The 26,651-nt window shown below is 34.7% G+C and overlaps 3 protein-coding genes and 1 pseudogene across 7 annotated transcripts; all 4 read right to left on the bottom strand.

Annotated features, from left to right (window-relative positions):
* Window positions 1-726: 726 nt before the first annotated feature.
* On the bottom strand, window positions 727-10,375 carry LOC140986027 (uncharacterized; annotated as a pseudogene).
* An 889-nt stretch (window positions 10,376-11,264) lies between these two features.
* On the bottom strand, window positions 11,265-13,494 carry LOC140986202 (cytochrome c-like). Its single transcript, XM_073454271.1, has 3 exons — window positions 13,282-13,494; window positions 12,616-12,749; window positions 11,265-11,573 (listed from the first exon to the last, which is right to left on the bottom strand). The coding sequence occupies exons 1-3, from the start codon at window positions 13,391-13,393 to the stop codon at window positions 11,481-11,483; spliced, it is 339 nt and encodes a 112-aa protein (XP_073310372.1). The 5' UTR covers window positions 13,394-13,494; the 3' UTR covers window positions 11,265-11,480.
* Window positions 13,495-15,607: 2,113 nt separating this feature from the next.
* On the bottom strand, window positions 15,608-18,715 carry LOC140986201 (cytochrome c-like). The gene is made up of 3 exons (XM_073454270.1): window positions 18,469-18,715; window positions 17,530-17,663; window positions 15,608-16,015 (listed from the first exon to the last, which is right to left on the bottom strand). Exons 1-3 carry the CDS (start codon window positions 18,578-18,580, stop codon window positions 15,923-15,925), a joined length of 339 nt encoding a protein of 112 aa, XP_073310371.1. The 5' UTR covers window positions 18,581-18,715; the 3' UTR covers window positions 15,608-15,922.
* An 826-nt stretch (window positions 18,716-19,541) lies between these two features.
* Window positions 19,542-23,197, bottom strand: LOC140986199 (uncharacterized). Of its 5 annotated transcripts, none has more exons than XM_073454266.1 (3): window positions 23,038-23,186; window positions 22,304-22,377; window positions 19,542-21,313 (listed from the first exon to the last, which is right to left on the bottom strand). In XM_073454266.1, exon 3 carries the CDS (start codon window positions 20,944-20,946, stop codon window positions 19,798-19,800), a length of 1,149 nt encoding a protein of 382 aa, XP_073310367.1. In that variant the 5' UTR covers window positions 20,947-21,313; window positions 22,304-22,377; window positions 23,038-23,186; the 3' UTR covers window positions 19,542-19,797. The 5 variants fall into 5 exon arrangements, with proteins under 5 accessions (XP_073310367.1, XP_073310369.1, XP_073310368.1 ...); XM_073454268.1 differs by having other exon boundaries at window positions 19,542-21,272; XM_073454267.1 differs by having other exon boundaries at window positions 19,542-21,335; window positions 22,332-22,377.
* Between the last annotated feature and the right edge of the window lie 3,454 nt (window positions 23,198-26,651).

The following is a 26,651-nucleotide window of genomic DNA, read 5'->3' as shown; positions in this document are numbered from 1 at the left end:
CTCACAACCAAAACAAAATTTGATAGAAAATATAAACTCTACGATCGAAAAATATACATGAATTCATTCTCAATCGCAAAAAAAAAAACACACATTTTAAAAACAATTAAATGATCGAAAAATATTGAAAGAAATAGCAAACCTAAAATTTGGTGTATTATGGATTTTGTAAAAAAATATGGATTATTTAACTGTACATAATATTAATTGGAATGACCGTTAATCAAAAGTTATGAAGTATAAAACATTATACAGAAGGTTACAAACTGTCTATATGAGTAATAATAACATGTAAAAATTTAAAGATTTGAGTCTAAAATTTGCGCTTATAAATTATTAAGGAAAAAAACTGTTGTTTTTTGGATTGAGTGTAAGAAACTAGACATATAATTAACAAATAAAAACTTAAACTTTTGAGTCTAAAAATTATAATATATGTATATAATGTGTTTTTGAGCCCCCTAAGCTAGCTCCTCCCATGACGAGTCTGTATACAAATCTTATTTCTGATTTGATCCATGAAAAATATTATTTTTTTTATAACAAAAATGTTATTTTTCACTCAAACTATGTGTTGAGTCAACTCATGTCAAAGAAAACTTACTCAGAAGAAAATTGTTCTCCGTAAGTAGACGAATATTCAATTGCAAATATTCGAGACCCTATTTTTTATTTATGTAATATGTTGCAGATATTCAGTTGGTGAGACTCATTTGCCAAAAGTAGGTAAAAATTGAAAGAAAAAATTTCGGACCTTCGCAAGACAAGGAATCAAGTTAACATCTTTTTACAAGTGCTTAGTCGATTAAATAATGCTTGTGATTCAGGATAGCATATGAATGAATAACTTTTGGACCCTTTGCAAAATCACGAATCAAGTCGACAGCCTTTTACAAGTGTAATCAAATATAACCTGGAAGAGACTCCTGGAATCAGCTTCACTTGAAAGCTTTAGCAGACTAGCCACGCTCAAAAAACTAGTATGTTGCCTCATCACAGATTCTTCCTTGATCTCTGGCTTTATTTCCGAACTTGAAACAGGCAGTCGTGTTAACGCCCATTGCATTGCCCATATTGCCAGAGGCCGCATGTAGCAGAAAGATCTGTAACGGCCTTCAAGATCCCAAGCCTCAGGCGTCTGAAATGAGTACCTGTGCAAGAATCATAATTATTTAATTGCTGCTGTTGCTCATTCGTTGCTCTCTACCGGTTTCGCTCAAGTCTTCCATACTTTTATGTATTGCTTGAGCAAAATCGATTTAACGTAGAGCTAATAAAGTCTCAACCATTTCTAAGCTTAAAATCAAATCCTTTTAACATTACAGTTCACCTCCCCTCTAGATTGTAAATTTGTAATCTCACTTAACCGGGACTAAAACACAAAGAAGCCGAAATAAATAAACCACCATTTTAAAAAATATATAAAACCTCATTTTAATTTAAACTGCTTTTTATATCCAAATTGGCTCAAGGATGGTAAAGGGATGTTTCAACTCACCCTTGGCCTTGTTCGGACCAAGCAACTTCATACACGCCAACAGCAGTTTTAAATGCTGTTTCAACCATGTTTTCCTGGATCATGGCAGCAGCAACAGCATACGTAACTCCACTCCATATTTCCCTCGACTGCATGGAACATGCATCAGGTTCTCCATTGGGCATCATCCCATTTGCTGCCCCCATCCTCCCATCTTTTACCTTTAAGACATTGAAATCGTAAATCTTCTTGAGCGAGATTTTTGCCTTCTCTTCATCAACAATAGGTGAAAGACCACAGGCTCGAGCATACCTGCAAACCATTTCCCAAAATAAGAGTCACATAGTAGGGAAGCTTCTTACTTTATAACATACCATTGTCCAGCCAACTGATCAGCTTGAATGGATAAGCTCGTACTGCTACTGCTGTTGTCATAGTTAAAATAAGAGCCATTCCATAACTTTGCATATACCATTTTCGCTCTCTGAAACCTGAACCAAAAGTAATCCTCGTTGTCCTCATCTCCAACTTCACGAGCTAGTGCTGAAGTAGCCTGCAAGGCAGCCACCCACAAACCCCCACAATATGCACTCACACCGGAGACAAACCAAGTATCATATGTCTGATCCGGGAACCATTCGTTTTCTATCATGCCATCCCCATCTTTATCAAACTGCTCCATATAAGCCATTGCAACATAAACTGATGGCCATACAGCTTAAGCAAATTTTTTATTACCCGTAGCAACTACATCTCTGTAGACTTGCAGCACAAACTTTGGGTTCAAATCTTTCCACTTATCAGTATTGTGAAGATTGTAGAAATTTACTACAAACCATGGATCGTTCATCCCAATGTCATGAGGAACTGCACCGAGAACCTTTCGCTGGACTATTGTTCCATCCTGTAGAAGCATCATCTTACTGGGATCATGCATCATCACTGCAGCAGCAAAGTCTCTTTGTATGCTAAGTTCGAGGTCCGGGAACAACATAGCTAAAGCAAACGATGCATAGAAGTGGACATCAGAAGTGTTATACATGTGATATTCAATTCCTTCTAGATATAAGAACTGGCCCACATTTTCCTCTCCTTTTTGAAGCAGATTAGTTCCCATAGCAGATGTCAAAACTGCAGGAGCATGAATCTCCTCCAGCATCGAAGTCATCCTTTCGAGAATGTCCATGGCAGTCTCCTTTTGCTCAGACACATTGTTTCTGTTTCTAAAATCTGAGGTGGATCTATCAAGAGAAAATTTTCTTTCTCCAACAGTGACTACACTATGAATTGGTGGAGATCCATCTAGATGTCATGAAGGAAACAAAAACAATTCAAACTAGTTTTATCTTGACATTCTACAGACATAATTTTGTTTAGATAACTACCTGTCCAAATTGTCCCCCCTGAGTTAAGGTAGTAAAGCTCATTGAAAAGAGTGCAAGGGTACCTGCAATACACCACCTAACGTGGTTTAATCCAACAGGTACGGTAAGAGTTCAGCATACTACAACGAAAAGTTTACCATTCAGGAAGCCTCTTATCTTCAAGAATAGGTCTTTGCCATGCTTCAATCACTGATTCCCAATGCTGATGCTCTAAGTTTTCGTGGGGAACGAAATAAGGAAAAAAGGTTCATAGCTAAAACAGGTCCACACAAACATTTTGAAAGAAATTCCTATAAATTTGTTTACAAAGAACCGACAAAAAATACATATGCAGTAGTATATCACTATACATGGAGCATTTTTCAGTAAGATAATCGAGCAAGTTTTTGGGTCATTACCAATAAGAGCATCATGGGCAATTTTTGAGGCAGTATCACCAAGAGTGCCATAGAATTTGGTGTAACGCCTGATCATCATACGGTTAAAATCACACACGGAACAGAAACAAGCATAAAGAACACATGGAAAACATTAGCAATGTGTCACTAGCCTCTGATAAGTTCTTCCACTTGGGAAATTTATTTCAGGGCAGGCCCATGCCAACGAAAATGACACAGTTTGCACTGCTTCTGCTGAAATAGTGAGAGAAGCTGCTATGGCTCCCCCAATCTGTGAACCCGGTTCAGAAGGCACAGATACTTCTTCAGATTTTAGGTGGTCAAATGATCCATGCTAATGGAAGAGAACCAAGTAAAAGTCTGTCAACGATATGATAAAATGAAAAAGTGGAAAAACGAAAGTGCCCAACTAGATCAGTAACTGGTATGACGCCCTTCACATAAAAAAGACAACTTTGCCTGCACACATATGCCATCTTAAGAGAACTCTCCGACAGATATAGTTGTATCTATATCAAGATCTGGACATCTTGTATCAAGCAGCATCGATATCTTATCTTCATGCTACATTAGCTTTAAGATATTTAACGTTCACAAAGACGAGAAAAGAGAGAAAATTCGGTGCACATGTTCAATAAGCAACCAGGATAGAAAACTGCAAGAAAACTAAGGTGGTTGATATCAAGTGAAAAGTCAAGATATAGACATAAGTTTTGGTAACTTTAATTTCTGAATTTACATTCAAGGCTTAACTTTGTATAAAAATTTATTTTCTCTGATTTATTTTTTACTGTAGTCCTTTGGTGTTACTATCGGTTAAAGCATATTCTCAGGCTTCTAACTAGTATAGCAGACCTTCCATGACCAATCAGAACCAACTTAAAGGTGTCCGGCTAACTTCAAAAATAGCAATAATATGCATGAAAGAACGGAATCTATCTTTTCACGCAGCATCCCTCCTAAGGTATGCCACTTATAACATAGAAAAATTTAGAAAATTCAGAACAGTATTGAACCATCGTTTTTGGTAAAACGATAAAGTAGGGCAGGAGTTGCAAATTATGGAAACCTACCTCTTTTATTTCTTGCCACATGTCTCTAGCTGTGATGCCTTGGGTGTTTCCAGATATCACAAAACATGGGCACTTGGAGACACGAATGGCTTCGGTTTCTTCCGCTGCAATTGCAAAAGTTACCGAGGGCAATCCATTTGCAGTCCTATATCAGTAGACTAGGAATTAGAAAAGCTAAGCTCAAGGAAAATGTATGATAAATATCAAAGACTGCAAAAAGAAAAATCATCACTCTGCCTCTCCGAAAATATAGGAACATACATATGGTGCAAGAGAACTCCACTAGTCTTATCCTCGGTCCTGGTAAAACAATGTCAGTACAATCAGATTAGATAATATTGAACAACTTAATGTGAAAGAATGTGCACTATATTATAATCCTTCAATAATTCAAAGCCTTTAATTCCAAGTATCTTGAGAACAACTAAATCAATATTCAGAAACCAAGACTCAAATAGAAAATACATAAATTAATAGCGACTCACCTAAATTTGGAATTGAAATGGTTTCCAGAAAGTCCGGAAATCCCACCTACTGAATTCTATTGTAAAACAAAATAAATCAGTAAAAAAATCTTTTCTGGACGCATTCAAGAAGGTGATGATGCAAGAGAAAATTCAAGTTGAAACTCACAGCCCATGTTAACAGCAAGGTAACATCTGCTGCCGTCTTCCCCAAATTAGACAACTGAACAATCATAGTCAAGATCAAGGACATATGATATTCCATTCTCTTTGAGCATGTGTGTATTATTTTTGGAGGAGAAGTGAAACAAAGTTCTAAGAACCCAGAAATCTTTCATACCGTAAAAGCGAACACCGCCACAGGGAAGCTGCTCTCCTTATAATTATGGGGTATAAAGGGGGAAATTTGGCGACAGACAATTTTAAGTGTTGGATCAGGTTCACCTTCATAGAAGAGAAAGGTGGATATCAGAAGAGAACAAGTATAATGATCTGGGACTTAAACTAAGCACATGTTAGAAGGTTTGAAGCTTACCATCATATACAGTCCAAGCCCTGGGAAACAGTGCATGGTATGTGGATTTTTCCCCGCCCAAATCCCAGTCCCAAGATCCTATCCCAGAAGCAGAGCTCTCACTGTTTATACACATTATTAATAGAGATTTAAATGTTTATATTGATACCATGTGATACTGAACACAACTAACAGCAATTGAAAGAATAAATTATTCACACATCATATCAGTGTTCTTCAACAAAATATTACAAAAAAAATTAAACTTATCAGAATATTAAATTTTAAAAATATTTGTCTATCTATTCTAAGCCACCACTTGGGATAGCTATTTCATTGTGAAATTGTCACTTGGGACAGCTTTTAAATATTGTTTGCATATAACAAGAGTTACTAAGCAAACATAAAGATGGCCCCAGCTATATACAGAAGAAAAGATAGATCGCCTACATGGTGGTTTGATGTAGGCGAGAAGCGGTTTGAAGGGCCAGAACTACTCACACTTACAAATGAGAGAATAACCATCATCCAGCAAAGACTCAAAGTGGCTCAGAAAAGAAAAAGGAGTTTAGAAGTTGATGGTGGAGTGAAAGCACATCCCATAATTTCACCATTTAAAGGTAGACTTGGCAAACAAGCGAAATTAAGTGCCAGATACATCAGCCCTTTGAAGTGCTTGGAGTGGATTGCAAAAGTAGCATACCATCTGGCTCTACTGTCTGAGCTGGATAGAGTGCAGAATGACTTCCACATCTCCATGTTGAAAAGATTCATTCCAGATCCCCACCACATTTTGAAACATACATATGTTGAACTCTCTAATAAATTTACCTAATAAAAGCAATAGCTAGGGATCATTGACCTGGAAGAACAGGTGCTAAGGACCAAAACTATATTGATTGTCAAGATGTTGTGGAATCACCAGTTAATGAAAGAGGCCACTTGGAAGAAAGGAACAGAAGTATCTCATTTACTCTTAATCTAAGTTCCAATGATGAAAATTTTTAGAAGAACGAAGATGAGGGCCCAAAATTTCCCATATTTTGGTCGGAATGCGTAAATAAATGAACAGAAAATAAGCCACCCGGTAAGGACAAGCTTAACTAGTAGAAGAGATTAAACGGAAAGATTAACTCAAGCAGAAGAAATAATCATCAATAAGGATTAAGTCACTAGTAGAAGCGATAGAGGTGACATTACTAACAAAGGTAACGAAATCAATACACAAGAGGCAGAGATACGTAAAACTTTTTCAGCAACTATGTTTCTGTAGAGTCATAACAAGAAGGTCCAGTGATTCATCAAAACATATATAAAAAACAAATTATTTTGAAGATGTCATCAATGAAGTTGTCATTCCAAGTGGAGGCTAGAATAAATTGGTGACGATTTCAAATCATAAAATTCAGTAAAATCTTAATTTATTTTTATCATGGTAAAACAACAATCCATAGATAGAAGAAATAATAATGTAGCCTACCTGGATAATTCTGGGCTCTTTGGGCATAGTACACTCGAATATGTTTCACCGTTTGGACGTGTCACAAAAACCTGCAAGTTTAGGGGAAATGCACATCCTTTATAAACAAAGATTAACTTTTTAAACAAATTTGGTAACAGAAAAAGCAATATGATATCATAGATCAGGAACTGTGGAGTGGTCATAAATGACAAACTGATCACACCTTCATTTTTGTTCAATAATTTCAAACAAATATTATACTTTATATACGGTCATATCTACATAGAGAACTGGGTAACCTCCTCATTCTGTATTCTTGAGCATGGTCCTCTCTTTCAACCTGATTTCTTTTGAAAAACGATGGGTTGGATAGCAATTACCAGCCATTCTGTACTCTAGTATTTTTAAGAATCACCTATGCAGAAATTTACTGCTCAATGATCCTCAACTAAAATAATAGCATGGAGCTCAGATTGCTTAAATTTAAATTGAATATTAATTCGGTATGTGCTCATAAAGAATCAAAAGCAACAAAAGAATCTTGAAACTGTGCTAGTAAATTCACTTAAATAAGAGAAAGTGAGAGTTGCATAAGACCAGTAGGAAAAAATTCATGTGAAGTAGTTCATGTATCTTAATCTGCAGCACAAATATAAAAACCATAGGAATCAGATCAAACTTACAGAAAATTGGTTTGCAAAGACTGGTTTATCTTCACATATCCTAGGGAACAGTTGCCAACGCATAAATTCACCTTTGTAGCTTCTTCCTATGCTTCCTGCACTGATATTTATTTGCTGACGCGATCATAAATCTTGTGCCTTAGCGACATCCATTTTTCAAATACCACAACCCCATTTCAATGTACAAATAAAGAAGCTTAAATCAAAATTAATTGCAGAAGGCACAAAGCAATCAGAAAACGACGACCCTTCAAAAAGTAGAGATGCTCAGATATGCTCCCCATCCGAGGGACGAAAGTTTTGGCTATTATGATGTATCAATGGATTCCCCATCCAATTCCACCCCCNATCCAGAGTTTTCAAATCATAAAAGGTGGACCAAAGTTGAACACATAAAACCAAGATAGAGGACACACCCTTGACCCTAAAACGATACTAAAGGGAATTATCCAGGAAGTGTAAAAGTTAAATATGACCTGATAATTTCTCAGCAGCGTCATTGAAAGAAAGGTCGCGAAATTAAATGCAACATAAATGCTCGAGAGCTTTTAACAAATTTCACCGTTTTTGTCATTTACAGCAGAAGACAAAAGATAGAGGAAAGACATATATACCCCATGCCACCCAGAGGAACTCCATGGCAAGATGATGTGTGGCGCTTTGTGAAAGGATCCAGAAATGTCTCCTGGAATAACAGAAGGGCGAGTTAGTCAAGCTCTTATCATCACTTGATTAAGCAATTCAAGTAACATAACTGTAACGAATAAACTTTACCCTTCTTTTGCATTTTTCATCTCGAAGTTTTAGCCACAGCCTACAGCCTATTGGGGCCTGTTAAATATCAAAATGAAATATTGCAATCTGATATGGAAGATAGAATCGAAGACAAGAGATTACAAAAAAATCTGACTGCCAAAGGCTGTAGTCTGATACATTGTAGCATGTATTCATTCAAGGGTGTGGCAAAACGATTTAGAATGACAACAAAAAACCTACATATTTTCATAGAGAGAGGAAGAGATTCTGAGCTCATATCCAATTCGACAACAGCTAAATTTGTATATTATTTTGGGTTAGAATGCAATACTTCAAATGAACATGGTGCAGAGGAACAGTAAACAACTGAGAAAGTTCAAAGGAATACCATACTGATTTTCTCTCTCAAAGTCAGATCAAATTCACAAAGAACATTCTCCCTGTTATTTAGTTTTCTTCTCAGTGCCAGAGGTGGAGGCTCCCCACAATCAACTTTGACCTGTTTTAACTAATAATGAGATGAATTACAAAAGCAACAGGTATAAGAAGGTCAATAAAACGCGATCAATGGTACAATAACGAGGACATTTTTGAACAACTGTAAATCATTAGAGGAGTGACATTAAAAATTAGATGCAATGTGATTAATCATGAGAAAAGAAGTTATAAAGCCATTGCAAGGAGAAATCCAAGGGGGGGTGGCGCTGTGTAGAACGGAGAACGAAGAGAGTCAACAACTAATGATGATTTCTACAGATTACCATGTTTCAATAATAAGATGTGTTATAATAGAATTTTCAATCATGGGGTGAATGCAAGTCGTTGAGCAGATTATAGCATATGCAACATAATAAAAACCAAATATTTCCTAAAACATAATTTCACGTTTATTTAATTGGATGAATTGCCACACTAAGAAAATCACATTTACATAATATCATGTTACTATCCTTAAAAAAAATCATGTTGCTGGATAATATCAAACTCAAATACAATTATGTCTCACTATTCCTGATTGCCAGCTAGTCAAAATCTTACTTAGGAGTCATTCAACAAGATCAGTATTTCTTTCTTAGAAATGGTAACTAATGACTAATAAAGTAGACTACCTCATCACCATGCTTAGAAAAATCCCTTTCTCCTCCATCAAAATCATCATTCAACATGGTTCCTGTGAACAAAGATGCAAACATTTTGGTTATATTTCTAGTTCACTTATGTGCATATAGCGACACCTGCCACAATATATTCATTGGCACATCTTTGCTTATTTAGTATCTCTTGAATAATGAAAGAGCCGAAGAGGCACTTTGACAAATCAGCAACCATAATTGAACTTATATATTTTCATGAGCTCATTCTCAAATTTACATCAATCACAGCATCAACTACATTAATTTACCATAAGTGGATGGAAATCTAATGGCAAGTGAACCATATCACAGCCACAGCACCAAACTTTCTTATTACCATTGGATCATAAAATAAAATAAATAGAATAAGAAATAAAAGAAAAACATAATCTCTTCAACCAACTGGGCATCAAAAGTACAAATCTAAATTATTGTAAAATATAACTTTTGCATATCATGTTTTATTTTTCTTAGAGGAATATCAGTGAAATCATTCTTCCACACCCTAAATAAAGTCATGATTCTTCGATGCACACCTATTCCAATTATAAACCAAGTATCGATTACCTAGTCACCAGTAAAAATGCTTCTATCATTCTATCATATAGTATTGTTGAATTGAAATCAGATTACTTTCTATATAGTCTTTATCAGAGATACAAGTCCATAGACTATACATACCTCAGATACCTACAGCTAAAGAAAGAAATTAAATTAAAACCCGAAAATGGTTAACAATGAGACTTTCATTTAAACAACCAACTAAAGCATGAACAAAGAGCTGGTAATTAAAACATTTCCAGCAACTCTCCAACATAATTCAAACCCAGCGTCAGTTCCACGCTTAACAAATAACAAAGAAGAGATCAAAGGCAAAAGGAAACATGATAAAAAAAAAAAAGAAAAAACGTAATAACACGTCGGATGATCAAACACCATTACATCATGAGATCTGCAGATCAATAATATTTGATCACACACCACCAAAACATGCGATGATACATACGCATAATTTCAAGCAATCATTGAACTTGCATCATGAAAATGAATCAAGAAGTGGCTAATGAAAGCCGCACAACTGGAGGAACTGCAGAGAAGCTCACCGGGGAAGACAAGTGGATTCCTCAGGAACGGGGGTGACGGTACTCGCTGTGTTGGAGTTAATAGAGTGATGATTGGTTCGTTTCACAGTCAACGTTTTAATTTAATCAAGAATTTACACATTAGACCCTATACTTCTACTTTTAATACACTTAGGTCCTCTACATGTCGCTTTTCAGTCTTCAACGTTATTGAATATTTGAAATAGAAGTCGGCTGATAAATTTACAGGGCCAAAAGTTATCCAGGAAAAGTCAGCAGGTGGAAGCGTAGAACTTCACCACGTGAAGATAAAAAATTTGTAAGAAAACAAATAAATAATATTTTAAAAACAAATAAATAAATATAGAAAAGGTTTCTAATATCTTATATAGAGATTATGAATAATATGTGTACATAATTAAAAAAAAGTAGGTCTCATATGAGACTAAGATCCGTGAGACGGGTCAACCCTACCCATATTTACAATAAAAAGTAATACTTTTTCATGGATGACCCAAATAAGAGATCCGTCTCACAAATACGACCCATGAGACCGTCTCACGCAACTTTTTGCCTTAAAAAATACTTATTAATTTAGCTTTAAAAATGGTTATTAATCTCTTTGATCATACAACAATTATGATATCACCTAAAATTTTATTTAATTTCAAATGTAAAATATAAATAAACACAAATTTTATTCTCAAAGCTAATAATATCTAATTTATTTTGATTTTTTTTATTGACATTGATTTATTTATATTCTCATTTGAGTACATTCTGGAACGTACGTGTCGAATTCAAGCTCAAAACAAATATTTTTCATTGTCATGTCACGTTAGGACTAGGTCCACAACGATCCATATGTTAATAATAAAGATTAGAAAATACAAACGAAAACTAAAGAAGATCATAGTTCCAAATGACAATATTTTTATTAATATATTTTCAATCTCTTCTTCGGCCGAAAAATCATTTGATTTAAATGTTACTGGAAAAAGAATCCCAGACTCGAACTAACAATCAGAAAATGCAATATGCTCTCTTGCAGATTCAACTGGTTGCCTCCTTGAGATATGCAATTAGATCAGCACGTTCTTGAGGTTTCTTCAGTCCAGGAAAAACCATCTTTGTTCCTGGTATGTACTGCATCCATGGAGAGTAACCAGATTAAGTTACCAAATGCTGTACTTAGATTGACACGGTCATTTTCGGACACCATGTAAATAGCAAAGTTACCAAAGGCTGTACTTAGATTGACATGTTTGAAATTGCATGCAAATAAAATTTGTCATCCAAATCCAGCACATGTTTGACGACAAGTAAAAATTGAGAATTTGCAGTCATCTTTCAAATTCAATGTATAGTTAGATAATATACGGGTGGTGAATTTGAGTTTCCCATTAGAACATCACTTCAAATCCAATGATTTTCTTTAATATAAAGTTCATTGTCAAATCCAAATACAAGCTAAGAGTATGTGACTCGGTATAGCAGTGTAGACATTATCTGACACAATCAGTTCCGTAATTACCCAAAGAAACATATGTATTATGGCATGTACAAAAACTCTAATAAATCACATGATAGGAAATGATTTTTTATTAAAAAGAAAGACAGAGAAACTATAAATTGAGGGGAAACTAGTCACATTTAACCTCATGCGAATAATAATCTCTGCATGAATATCAGAACCCTCAAGACCAAATAAAGAAGTGGTTCCTGAATTGGAATAAGAGTAGAAGGAACACTACATATGAAATGGTTTTAGACGACAGAGACGCGTGGACAACACATTATGTCCCAAGTTATCCCCTCAATCTTTTAAGACATAACAGAGCCTTAGATCATGGACCCAATTATCGAATTATAATTTAAAAGACACTACGAAAATTCAAAAACAAATATTAAGAGATGCGCAAATTTTAATTATGCTTGATATTAGAGAAGCAATATTATTATAAATTAGAAACAATGTTGGACGGCAACCGGTGCTATATAGGCAGAGACAGACTCCGTCAGCCTAAGAAGAATTACACACACCTTTAATTGAAATAGACAGAACTTGACATTTGACAAAACTAATTTGTAGGATAACTATGAGAAGACGGATCAACACAATGACTAGATACACAAGAAAAGAAAGAAATTCAAAAAATCACATGTCTTTGAATGCACGTGTACATACCTTCTTAGGATTAAGCAAGTAATCATAGAGCGTATTCTCCCCCCAATGTACAGCCATGTTTTTGTTGGCAGCGGAGTAAGAATACCCAGGGGTAGTGCCAGATTGTCTATCAAAAAGGCCATTCAAGTTCGGTCCTGGAGTTCCAAAACAGATGAGAATTTTCTCAAAGCACAAGTACGAAACCACCATTCCCCACAAATGAAGATATCAATATCATCCAGAATGATAAATATGCAGCCACCAGTGATTAATTGGCAGCCAGAGCATAGGTTTAGGGCAAACTATTTCAATTTTTTTTTTTTTTGAAATTTAAAACTTTGCAGATTGTACCTACACCCCCAAGCAGTTGAACTGAATTCAAATAAACATCTCATTCCCAACAAGCTCAATTACGAGTCAATGACGCTAGCTGCATTGGCTAATGAAAGAATAAAACAGCCAATTCCCTATCATCAAGGTTACCGAAGGGCCCGATTCGTAGAGATAAAAGCAAACAAATATGAAGTAATTAACAAGAGATCTATAAATGTATTACACGTAAAAAAAATGTATTTTGATCAATCGCAGCACCACGTTCAAAGTACGGATCAACCAGGCATCACCAAATCGCAGATGAACAGATCAATAATAAAAAAAGGATGAAAATAACAGGGAGAGGGGAAGGACCTTGTTTGTGACCGGCGCCTTTGTCGACAGTATGGCACTGAGCGCACTTGGTTCTGAAGATCTTCTCCCCCGCTTTCGCATCGCCCGGCGGTGATTCGTTGAATGACGCCATTTAACTTTCTCTCAAGTAAAACAAATGCGATTTGTCTAGGTTTCCGAATGGATGGCCTTTGAATGAGTGAATATTGGTGATGCAGCAAGGAAGCAAGAATTCTGAAATAGAAGTCGGCAAAATAAATTTATAGGGCCAAGAGTTTTCAAGGACAAGTCGGCAAGTAAATCTTGCCAACGTTAGAAATAAAAAAAAACTTGACATGTAACTAAGAAAATAAATGCTACAATGGAGAGTCTAGGTCTGTGGATTAATTAAGATTTCAGCAAATAGTCAAGATTTCAGCAAATAGTAATGAGTTTGAACAATGGGACGGGACGGGGTGGGTTTGTCATCCCCATCTCCATCCCTGAATTCTATCCCCACCCCCATATTCGCCTCAATCCCGGTTTTTCGGGTTCGTGGAATCCTCAAATCCGAAACTTCGGGGATCAATTTCTCATCTCCGCCTCCATTTTTTTTTCAAAAATATTAATATGGCAAGTCGATGACGGATTCGGAGATTTTTTTAAACCAAAACTAATTATTATCTATTATTATTATAGATAATATTAATATTAATAATAATATTATTATTAATATTTTAAAAAAATAATATTATTATTATATTATTAATACTAATAATACTATTATTTTATTATTGATATTATTTTCGAGGCGGGTTCGGGGATTTCGAGGATGGGGATATTAATCTCATACCCGCCTCGAACTACATTGGAGATTTAAAAAAATCTCCGAACCCGAAAAAATCGAGGATCCTCATCCCCATTTCGGGTTTTCCCCGTGGGATCCCAAACTCGTGAGAAACGTTGTCATCTCTAAATTTGATTCATTCTATTTTATAAGTTTGTTCAGCACGATTTATATGATTAATGTAGTTTGTAATTTATTATATTATTTCGAAATTTTGATTATTAATCTCTTTAATCATCACCATTGTAATATACCTCAAAATATATCTACTTTTGAAAAACATTCATTATCTTCTAAATGTTACTATAAATAAACACTCTCAAAGCTAGTTACATCTATTTTGTTTCAACCTTTTTCCCTTACAAGAGTGAGTGAGATCAAATTTTTTTTTTTTTTTTAAATACAAAGGTGGGGAATTTACCTGTATTCTAAATTCTGGTAGGCGAACAGCTAAACTACCTTCCCGCACTTAGGCTGTTTTTTTAAAATTTATTTTTATAAATATTTAGTAATATTATATATTAACATCTTTAAATTATTTTTTTATTTTAATATATTAAATCATTGTTTGATATAAGTGGAGAGAAAATGACTAATAAAAAATAAGATTATCTTTTTTTATCTTAGGATATTAAATTATTATTTAAATTAACTCAATATCAACATTGTTATTATCCTCTTTTTCGAATATACTTGTGAAGTTTTATCACTCTAAATCGCATATGAAAATGGAGTTTGATGTGTTGTGACAAGCCAACAAATCATATTTCTTGTTGAACTTTGGTTTAGGGTCTATAAAAAAATTATCTTTTATTTTTTAATTGGATTTTTAATTAAAAGACTAGAAAACTTTTTAAAAAAATAAAATTAAAATTAAAGTTGTAGCCATCTAAACTGGCCGACTAGCACTTTCTAGGCGGTCGGTCGACGGCTTAGCTGATTTTTAGAACAGTGGAATTTACTCTCTAATCTAATTGTTAATCATACAAGTGAGATTTAAACCTATTATTATATAAGTCTTGGACTCATCCTTAGACCAAGAAATATTCGTTGGTGTTTTGCTTGTCATATTCGAACTCTAACATCTCCTGTAATGTGCTAAGATCGTGTCACTTCAACGTGACATATTTTATTTTAATTTTTTTTAAGTGTATCGGTTGAAATAAATTATTCAACCGTATAGCATTATTCTCTTTTTTTAAAGAATGGATTTCTTTTCTCAATATGTCTAGCTCTGGACTAAAAACAGGATTGGCATACCTGAGACCAGAATTACAACGAGACTGCAGACTCCATTTGGTTAGTAGGTGTGCCACTTTGTTGGCTTGCCGTGACTACATTTTACGTGTCGAATTCAAACTGGAACAAATCTTGTTCATTGTCATGCCATATCAGGACTAGGTGCATGACGATCAATTTAAACTTGAGATAGAAAATTTCCCGCTAGAGAAAAACATCAAAAGATGACCAATAAAATTAACCAAACAATCTCACAGTGCAAACAAAAACTGAAGATCATAGTTCCAAATGACACGATATTTATTAATATATTTTCACTGTCTTACTCGGTTATATACCGAGTAAAAATTCAAATTTGGCATCAACATTTCTCTACTGCTGTCATGGACGAACAGATAATGAGCAACCGATTAAAAATTCAAAAGTTGCATCAAAATTTTTCTACTGCTGGCATGGACGAACAGATAATGAGCACAGCTTAGAATAGCGAATCTCTTATTCGGCGAAAAATCATTTGATTTAACTGTTACTAGAAAAAGAATCCAGGCTCGATCCAACAATCAGAAACTGCAATATGCTCTCTTGCAGTGAATATCTTCAACTGGTCGCCTCCTTGAGATATGCAATTAGATCAGCACGTTCTTGAGGTTTCTTCAGTCCAGGAAAAACCATCTTTGTTCCTGGTATGTACTGCATCCATGAGGAGTATAAAAAATTTCAGTGAACACTGGACTCGCAAACAAGTAAAAATCCTTCTCTTCACTTTACACGTTTCTAGTGAACAGGTTATTTTCAGACGCCATTTACATAGGAAGGTTACCAAAGGCGGAATTTAGATTGGACATGTTGGAAATTGCATGCGTAAAATCCATCATCCAAATCCATCACGTATGTTTGGCAACAAGAAAAAAATCGAGAATCTATAGTCATATTTCAAATTCAATATATCCCTAGTCAATCTACGGGTGAATATTCATTCTCAAGTCCAAATACAACCTAAGAGTATGTGACTTGGTATAGCAGGGTAGACTTTCTCTCACACAATCAGTTCCATAATTACCCAAAAAAACATGTGTATTATGGCATGTAAAAAACTCTAAAGAATCACATGATAGGAAATGATTTTTTATTAAAACTAAAAAAAAGAAACTATAAATTGAGGGGAAACTAGTCGGCATTTAACCTCATGCTAATAATTATCTCTGCATGAATACCAGAGCCCTCAAGACCAAATAAAGAAGTGGCTCCTGAATTTGAATGAGTAAAAGGGAACACGAGATAAGAAATGGTTTTAGACGAGAGAGACGTGCATACAACAAGTTATATCCCAAGTTATCCCCTCAACCTTTGAAGACATAACAGAGCCTCAAGTCATGGACTCAGTTATGAAATTATAATTTAACACAAAATACGAAAATTCAAAAACAGAAACAGATAATAAGAGATGTGCACATTTTAATTATGCTTGATAATAGAGAAGCAATATTATTTAATTGTTATAAATTAGAAACCATGTTGGGCGGCAACCGGTGCCAATGAGAAATGTATGGACCGTGGAATTATTCACATCCTTGGTTGGCAGAAATCTGAAGATGCAGTTAAAAAGATACTTTAATTCATGCAAAGATGAATTATATAATTGTGTTTTTGCAAATAGCTGATGCTCAAAATTCAGACAGTTCACGGAACCATTACATTGACCAGTCATGGTATGATCGTGGAGGTTAAACTTTGAAATTGTATTTATATCACAAATATAAACATATACTTTTAAAAAAAGTGAAATGGAATCTGCAAAAGTAAACATAAGATAATAAGGTGTAATAGTTTATTCAAAATAAAATAATATGTAAAATTTTCATCCATGTGTAATGTATTATTTCGACGTTCATTATTCAATAATTTTAGATGCATTAATATTGTAAAATAAGATAACATAGAAAAATAAAAAGACAAAAATAACACAGACATCCACTCCATGGAAAAATGAAATACTTTCGTGGTCAAGTATGTATCAGAAAATGTGCAGAGACGGACTCCGTCAGGCTAAGAAGAATCACACACAAACATACACAAACCTTATTGAAATACACAAAACTAATTTATAGGATAACTATGAGGAGACAGATCTGCACAAATGTTAGATACACAAGAAAATAAAGAAATTTAACAAATCATGTATTTTTATATGCATCTGTTTATACCTTCTTCGGATTAAGCAAGTAATCGTAGAGTGTGTTTTCCCCCCAATGTACAGCCATGTTTTTGTTGGCAGCAGAGTAAGAATACCCAGGGGTAGTGCCAGATTGTCTATCAAAAAGGCCATTCAAGTTCGGTCCTGGAGTTCCAAAACACATGAGAATTTTCACAAAGCACAACTACGAGGCCATAATTCCCCACAAATGAAGATATCAATATCATCCAGAATGATAAATATGCAGCCACCAATGGTTAATTGGCAGCCAGAGTATAGGTTTAGGCGATTAAGATTCGGCAAACTTTTTCATTTTTATTTTAGAAATTTAAACTTTATAGAGAACCTACAACCCAAGCAGTTGAACTGAATTCAAATAAACATCCCATTCCCAACAAGCACAATTATGAGTTTATGACACTAGCTGACTTGGCTAATAAATTGTTTTTTGTAGCTTTTCCTTTGTCATAATATCAGCTACTTCCAAATATTTTTTAGACCTGATCTTACGATGCTAAATCATTAGATTTTTATTTCTTTCACTTTCCTCAACAAAATCCAAATCCAAATCCAAAAGTCGTATAATTGAATATATAATCAAATAAAACAGGACAATTATTTTTTTGGTAAATATTGCATTTTGCCAGGTACTAGGTTTCTGGATCAGATATTTTTAAGTACAGGGACAAAAAACACCAAGAATCTGAATTAATGAAAGAATAAAACAACCAACTCTCTATCAACGAGGTTACCTCATAAAACAACGTGCTCGATTCGTCGAGATAAAATCGAAACAGATTAAATAATTAACAAGAGATCTATACATGTATTACATATATTTTGGTCCATCGCAGCACCACGTTGAAACTACGGATCAATCAGGCATCACCAAATCGCAGATGAACAGATCAATAAAAAACGATGAAAATAACATGGAAAGGGGAAGGACCTTGTTTGTGGCCGGCGCCTTTGTCGACAGTATGGCACTGAGCGCACTTGGTTCTGAAGATCTTCTCCCCCGATTTCGCATCGCCCGGCGGTGCTTCGTTGAACGACGCCATTTAACTTTCTCTCAAGTAAAACAGATGCGATTTGCCTTGGGGTTTCCGGATGAGCGAACGGTGATGCAGGAAGATAGCAAGAAACGGAGCCTCCAGGCTTTTTATTGGCACATCTCATTATACTATTCTGGTTTCGGTAGGCTGAATATTTTATATTTATTATTATTATTATTGTTATTTTTTTATCATTTATTATTATTATTATTATTATTTTTGGCTTTTGCCTAAAAAAATAAGCAATAAATACAAAAAGAAAGGAAAAATGATTTTTTGGTATATTAAGTAGTTAAAATTTAACTTTTGATTTATTAAGTTTTCAAAATTTTGTTTTGGAATATTAAGTTTTGATTTTTGATTATTTTGATCAAATTTATGATGTGTGATATACAATTTTCAATGTCTCAGAATCACATCAATAATTGGACAAAATAATCGAAAATTAAAAAACAAATTTTAAAAAATTAATAAACCAAAACTCAAAATTAATATTCTAATAACTTTGTCGATGGCCAACAACCTAGAAATTGGTTGAATTAGGCCCCTAAAAGACCGTTCAACTGTAATATTACTTCGTATTAAAAAGAATGAAGCGTTCGGAGTTGTACGTCACTTATTTTGCGTTTGAATTCAGGGTAAACATACAAATTATCTAGGGACATCGAACTTTTTTTTAAAAACTCCAATTTTAATTGAAGGTTGGCTGATTTCGTATTCACGTGATAATTACTCAATAATTCATAAATTAATTTTACTGTAAACAATGTTGCTCTAAAAACAGAGTTATATTTGATCTCTACGTCTCCTAAAATACGCAGCAAATCACCCCCCACTACGCGCTAACTAGGAGGATTCCCAACATGGGAAAGTTGAGGGAAAACCAACTATCATCAGAACGGGTAAATGTGTTGCCCCATAAACATATAGGTAACCAACCGACCTAACATAGATGAAAACACGAAAGTAAACCGAACAGCCTTGATCATAAATAAGCTGTGAATTTGTCATCAGAAGGGACAATTCAAAAAAGAGAACCACCAAAAAAAACAGGGGGAGGAGCGACAAAACCAAACCACTATATCTCAATCCAAAATTAGCCACAAAAAAAATCCTTATTCATCTAAAAATCCTTTACAAACAGATTCAAGTCCATCACAAAAATATTCTTCACCGAGAACATTTTGGCAGTAATTAGTGTCCCGGTGAAGTTTCGGCAATATTTAGTGTACCGGGCCTTGAGCTGTAGGAATCATTGGCCAGCCAATCCGTCTAGGCTGACCAGGAGGAGTCGAAGTGAAGAGACTCAGCTCCACAAAACCTGCTCCCGAAGACTCCTCTATCTCCATTGTACGAAAAGAAATTGACCCACGATTTGCTGAAGCAGCTGAGTCTCTTGCAGGGCTACTCATTATAGTCCCACCAAGAGGGGTCTGATTAGCAATTAGAGATATAGTATCGTTATATTCGTTTGTTCTCCTCCTCAAAGATAGAGAGTCGGCAACAGGAAGGTAAACGAGCATGCACATGCCCACACAGGCACAACATAAAAGGGAAAGAAAAGCTATGAAGGCTATGGCATCATACGTGAGTGTTTCTGGCCCAGATAGGACGGATAAACCGAGCAGAATGACTCTTAACGGGAAAAAACTAGAAATCGAAAAGATTAATGTGTACACTCTCCTTTGCAAACCCTTGTTGATGACCAGATGAAGAATTCGCCTACCAAGGCAGAACAAGTAGGCAGTTAGCACGGTGGCAAAAAGACCAAGAAACATGGTACTCAACAGAGGGTAAGTGCAGAGGATAACATCACTGTTGTTTATTTCAGACGCAGTTCTGATGAAATAAGAAGGTAGTTTGGAATTTCCGTGCTTCTTATACTCGGGTCCGATTAGAATAACTACAAGCTGAAGAATAAATATGGGGAAGCAATATAGAAGAATATATCCAGCTGTTTTTGCGTTCCACTGCCTGCTCAACGTTCCAGATCTCTGTAAAGATGCACGAAGAAGGAAAATGAGGGTGAGAAACAAGCATGGTTCTGCAAATCCCAGGTTTGATACGATGTAACATTTGCAAATATTTTCCTGCCATCTCAAACTTAGGGCATTCAAGACTCGCCCGTTGCGCCTCAACAGTTTCAACCTAATAATCTCACCAATACCCCACCAAACAGCAAAAAAGATGAACGTGATTCTGATAATCCAAGGACCACTAAAATAACTGAGCCGAACAAGGCTTCGATCGCGGATCCGATTCTGGAAGTAAAAGGAATACACAATGCAAAACAACCCTAGAAGTAATAATAGAGCAACAAGACAAATCGTCGCCACACCAAGTGCATCACCAACAAATCTCGTCAGGGGCATTACCCAAAGCACGGATTCCACGCATGCTCTCCACCAACATGAACACCAATAAACCGTTTTGAGTACAAGATCCCTCTGAAAGGCTACACACAATCTGAGTACTGTTGAAAACAACTGTTCAAGGCTCCTACTGACTCCAAAACAACCATATAAGGTCACTTGACAGAATATTCAGGCGTTCCTCAATCTAAAAGCAGGAAAAGGTCAGAATTCTGAGTTTATCAAGGTTTTTTAAAGCTCTATGGGAGTTGGTTTGAAATCCTCCGCAAACATTAAGAATTGAGGAAACAAGTGACCTTCAAGGACAGCACCACAAGTCTGACAATCTACAATGTGAATAAAGGCACAAAATCATAAATTCGTGTTCCTGCAATGAACACATTAAACAGCTGAGCAGCTTTAAATAATCACATAAGATGAATGTTTCCTTCAGCAATCGATAATAAATAGATGCTAAATACAGATCGCATCCTACGATCATGCACGTGTATGAGATGGGATGCATTTACTGGCATATTCCAATGGGGACACAAAGTTAGATGCATGAGGCACCTTCCCTACCCTACAACACTAACAGCAGTTTTATGATCCTATCATGACAAGAACAAAATTAACCTACGAATACTGACAGTGCAAAGCAAAACAAATTACATATGAAGAGAATCTAGCTGCTGGAAGTCCATAGAATGATGATCAAGCAAAGCTAGTTTCACAGGACAGAAGAAAGTGGAAATAGAAATGATAAATAATATGCAATAACACATGATTAAGCAATCAATTAAAAACCAAGGAGGCCAATCACAGTAGACAATGAAGCAGTCAAATACTAAACATTTAGCAACCGGCACAACCCATCAATTGCAATAGATATTTGTGAGTGCACTACACAATTAAGAAAATTCAAGATTTATTCAAAATCTGACAAAACTTGAAGATTTTCAAATGAGGTAACTTTCATTATTAAATTCAGATATCCAGAAATTAGTTAAATATTAAATTAAATAATTAATTAAATGTGTATTGATACACAATCTAAAATTAGGAAACAAATCAAAACTTCATGGAAAAACACAGTTGTAACATGCGGTATATTAGAACAGAAACTTAAAATTAGATAAGACTATAATATCCCTTTACTATGTGGCACCACGGTACTCGACGGTTAGGAATATAATCGCTGAAAAACATCTCAAAGATTTCAATGGACATAGACCAGTCTGATAGCACAAGTGAAGCTAGTATAATTAAATAATAACGTAAAGTTTTGATAGCAAAGAGACGTACTAGAGGCAATAAATGGAAATTGAAGTTATTGGCCAGCGCAAATTACATAAATATTCTTTATAAAAACAAATACCATGATCCATCAACTGTGTCCAAAATACTTTTAAAAAACTTCCATCCAATATGAACACTTCACACGTGGCATCTCTAATTAGAAATTGAGGAAAGACAGATATCAAGATTCAGAATTTTTCATGTCATCAAAATTCCAGAAAACATACAAACACAGAAAAATCCAACAGCCAGAGATACAAAAGATACTTATTGATAAAAAAAATTTGCAATAGATGGAAATCTAGATTCCCCTTCAGTTAAACATTTAAACTTTCCACGCATCAAAATCAATTAGCTCCACACACACACACTGACACACATAACTAATTGATCCATTTCCATAATTCTCAGTTAAGGTAACTCTCCACTACAAAATTAAACATATAAACATGGGAACAAGCAGATGATAAAAATAAACGACTTCAATTCATGCTTACAATTTACAATAAAAAGCAATCAATTCATCTCACAAACACCTACATTAGGATTAAAAATCAAAATCCACCAACTTCACAATCAGAAAACCAAAACTCTCCATACACACATCACAACCGTAACATTCACGGTCTTCTCCAAGAGGAAAATAAGCATAACAAAAATGGAAAGAAAACAAGCAGTGGCGATAAATTTAAAAAAAAAAACAAAAAAAAATATTCGCAAAACCAGCACCATTCGTACAAAAACAACAATGAAGCAACCAAAGATAAAATTCCGAGAAAAAAACAGAGATAATAAGATCAGGAGAAAGCTTACAAGTTCCCAATCAACGATCCAGCGATCCCAAACTCAGAATGCGAAATCCGCCGGTAAATGCCAAAAAAACCTAGAGAGAGAAAACAAGAACTCAACAGAGGGAAATTTGCTGTATGTGAAAGAGAGAAGGGGGAAAATTGTAAGGTAGAGAGGACTAGTCTTCACTTTGTTGCTGACAGCCTGTCGCCAGCAAATGATCCATACTCGTCCAAAAATAAATTACACACATTATGAAGGACTAAAAATCATAATAATTCAAAACTTGATGGGGTAAATTTTGTAATATTTAAGTAATTGGCAGGGGTTTTGATAATTTTGAATATTCCGGGTGGGTTTGATTAGACAGGCTGTACACAGATGGACGGGATGCTTACGAATCTGGAGACTCGGGTGGTCTCCGAGCCTAGCTGTCGTATCGGTTGGGCGGCCTTTACGGTGAATGTTCTTCCATGTATTTTATTAGTTGTAGCCGTCGATATTTTGATGAGTCTGCAACAGCCGTTGGATGTGTACAGATTTTTTTATTTTTATTTTTTGAGAAAATGTGAGTAGATGTTTAATGTTTTGACTTCTTATGTATTGTATTAATTATCAGACAGCTGCTACTCTAGGATTCTAACAAATTGATGGTTGCAAATTTTTTATTACTTATTCTTAATCACAAACTCATTTAAAATTATTTTATAGATTTAACAAATCTTTTATCGAATCAAAAAATATATATTATTTTTTATATCAAAAATATTATTTTTAATTTTAAATATGAACTGAGTCAACTCATCCAAAAAAAATTGAGTTCGTCTCACAAGAGACATATTATATATAAAACTAAAAAAAAACCCATAGATAAAATGGTAACAAAATGTATTTCTACAAAGAACAATTGCATTAAATCAAAAGCTCGTAAACACGTACCAATAGGTTTATGAGGAAGACATTGGAATTTTTTTCCTAAAAACACTGACAAACTAAGGATACTCAAATACAAAAACTAATGCACAATCACATTTCAAAATCATAAATTTAAAAAATATAGAATTTTTTTTTTTTGGCTCTTCTTAAATATCCATGTAAACAATGTCTACATATGCAAATATAATGTAACCAAAGCTTCGTCTTTGTGAGAAAATCATTTGGGGCTAAAACCGAGTTATGAGATTGTGCACCACTTCCCGCAACTGGATGATTCATGTATGAACTCGTCTTGCGATGGGGTATTTTGTTTTTTAACATCGATCAAAATACACATGAGAAGGTCATTTTCTTAAATAAATAGTTGATGGAAGTTATTATACAAATTTTTCCTCATACGATTGAAGAAGCATTCCGTTTGTGTCTTTTGTGTATGGTGTAAAATGAGAAGTTGAAGGATCGGGAGACAGTGAGGGAGATTAAATTACAAATTTGCCTACAAGTTTGATTTGTATACTAAATATGATGAAAGTGTATGATCATTAATTGAAGTCAGCTTTCACCAATTGATTAAGTAACAGTTTCTTTATTGTCATACTGAAAATCACATTAACCCTAACTAAGCAAAACAAATCATATTCACCTCTCCAAAGTAGAACAACCCAAGAAACATGCAACTAAAAAATTTCATATTAACAAATCCATCAGTCAGTAAATTAAAAAAAAAATTGAGTACATAATTTGCTCATAAAAAAGTGCCACATAAGGTTTGTGGTCTCAAATATAATTGTCTATAAACATTAAATTTGCTCCAAAAACAAATTTTTAAAATTTGGGTTTCCAAACCTTTACTTGCACAATGAAACCACGCGTTTGGTTATCAAATAAAATTCCTACATTGTTAGAAATTTTTCATTAGAAAATTTAAAACTTAGAATCGAACAACGGATTCATGCAGAAACGGGATAAAATTAAATAGATATTTGACATATAAATAGAAGATAAATAATAAATATGCTTTTAGCTAAGCTCAATTATGATACCCGACTTTGTTAGCTATATAAATGTTTTTTCTTTGCATTTGAACATAATAATTGTACGAAACATTCACTCTGTTTTTGTTCATGAAGATCTTTATATTCCGCACAATTTCATTGCATTTTAACATGGTATCAGAGCAGAGGCTTTCGATCCTTCTCTGATCTGCTCTTGGATTTTTTGTTTTTTAAATCATTGCTCCGCGGTAATGGGGATTCGAGAATCTGTACGTGAGCATTATCAATTTAATTCGTGAGCTATTTCGACTGAGATTTGTTCTTCTATGAGTTTCTTCAATGGCAGTTAACATCGACTTCAACGATCCATTTTACATGCATCCTTCTGATACCTCTGGTATGAGCCTTATTATTGATCAATTGATAGGCACCGATAATTATGGAGTGTGGGGTCGAGCAATGCTCATTGCTTTATGTGCTAAAAATAAAACCGGATTTAACGATGATGGTACGTGTAAAAGACCTACTCTCGAACACCTACATTACATCAATGGGAGAGATGTAATGTGTTGGTGTTGTCTTAGATTATGAATTTTGTATCGAAAGGAATTTTGGAGGAATTATTTATGCAATTGACGCATCTACAGTCTGGGATCTCAATGAGCAATATGATAAATTTAATGGTTCAAGCAATTTTTTTCTTTGCACGAGAAATTGGAATCTTGACACAAGCTAGCAACACCGTATCTAGTTACTATTATAGGATGAAACAATTATGGGATGAATATTCATCTTTGGTTGTGTTTCCTTCGTGCGAATGTGCTAGATCGAAACGATACATTACGCATGATCAACAACATAAGCTATTGCAAATTTTTATGGGAATAAATGAAGGTCAACCAAAATTCGAAGTCAAATATTAACGATGAGCTCTTTGCCCTCCGTAGGTCAAGCCTTTTTTATCATATCGAAAAAAGAATCACGTAAGTCCCTATCTACCGCTGAAATGCCATCAACATTTTTTTTCTCTGTACAAGGCAAGTCAAATAATATGAAAAACAATGTTTTGATGTGTGACTATTGTCACCGGAATGGTCACATTAGAGAATTCCCTTATAAGCTGATTGGTTATCCACCTAGTCATAGGTTGTATAAAGCTAATAATGGTAATAAATAACATAATAGAAAGGATTACAAGGATAATCCTCAAAATCATAAGCCATTTGCAAACTTGATTGATGGTGTACAAGTAGAAGCTTCACTTTTCACCAACACAGAGGACAAAAACATTATTGCTGCCTCAATCTTCACACCTGCTCAGTATGCATAAACTTTGAAGATGTTGGGAACTTACCAGGTTCATTTTCTAGCTGAGCTAGAGTTAACATGGCATGTATATCTGCTAAACAATTTTTTTTATCTCATTGGATAATTGACAGTGGTGCAAATAAATATATGGTTGGTGATTATAGTTTATTGAAAAACTCTAGTTCTGTGGCAACTCCCCCTAGGGCTGTAAGATTGCCAAATGATAGTAAGGCTCATGTGAATAAGATAGGATCTGTTTTGTGGACCTCCGAATCGTAATATTATAATTATATCTTACTTGCAGTAGCGGAAACATGTACAATTCTTAATTTTACAAAAGATAACAAAAATATTAATTCAACGAAAAAGTCACGATCTTGCTAAGTCAATATTTTCATT

The sequence above is a fragment of the Primulina huaijiensis genome, chromosome 10, assembly GCF_012295235.1.
Source record: "Primulina huaijiensis isolate GDHJ02 chromosome 10, ASM1229523v2, whole genome shotgun sequence".
Taxonomy (NCBI): Eukaryota; Viridiplantae; Streptophyta; class Magnoliopsida; order Lamiales; family Gesneriaceae; genus Primulina; species Primulina huaijiensis.
Note: the sequence above shows the minus strand (reverse complement) of the source record. Positions and strands in the feature narration are given on the sequence as shown.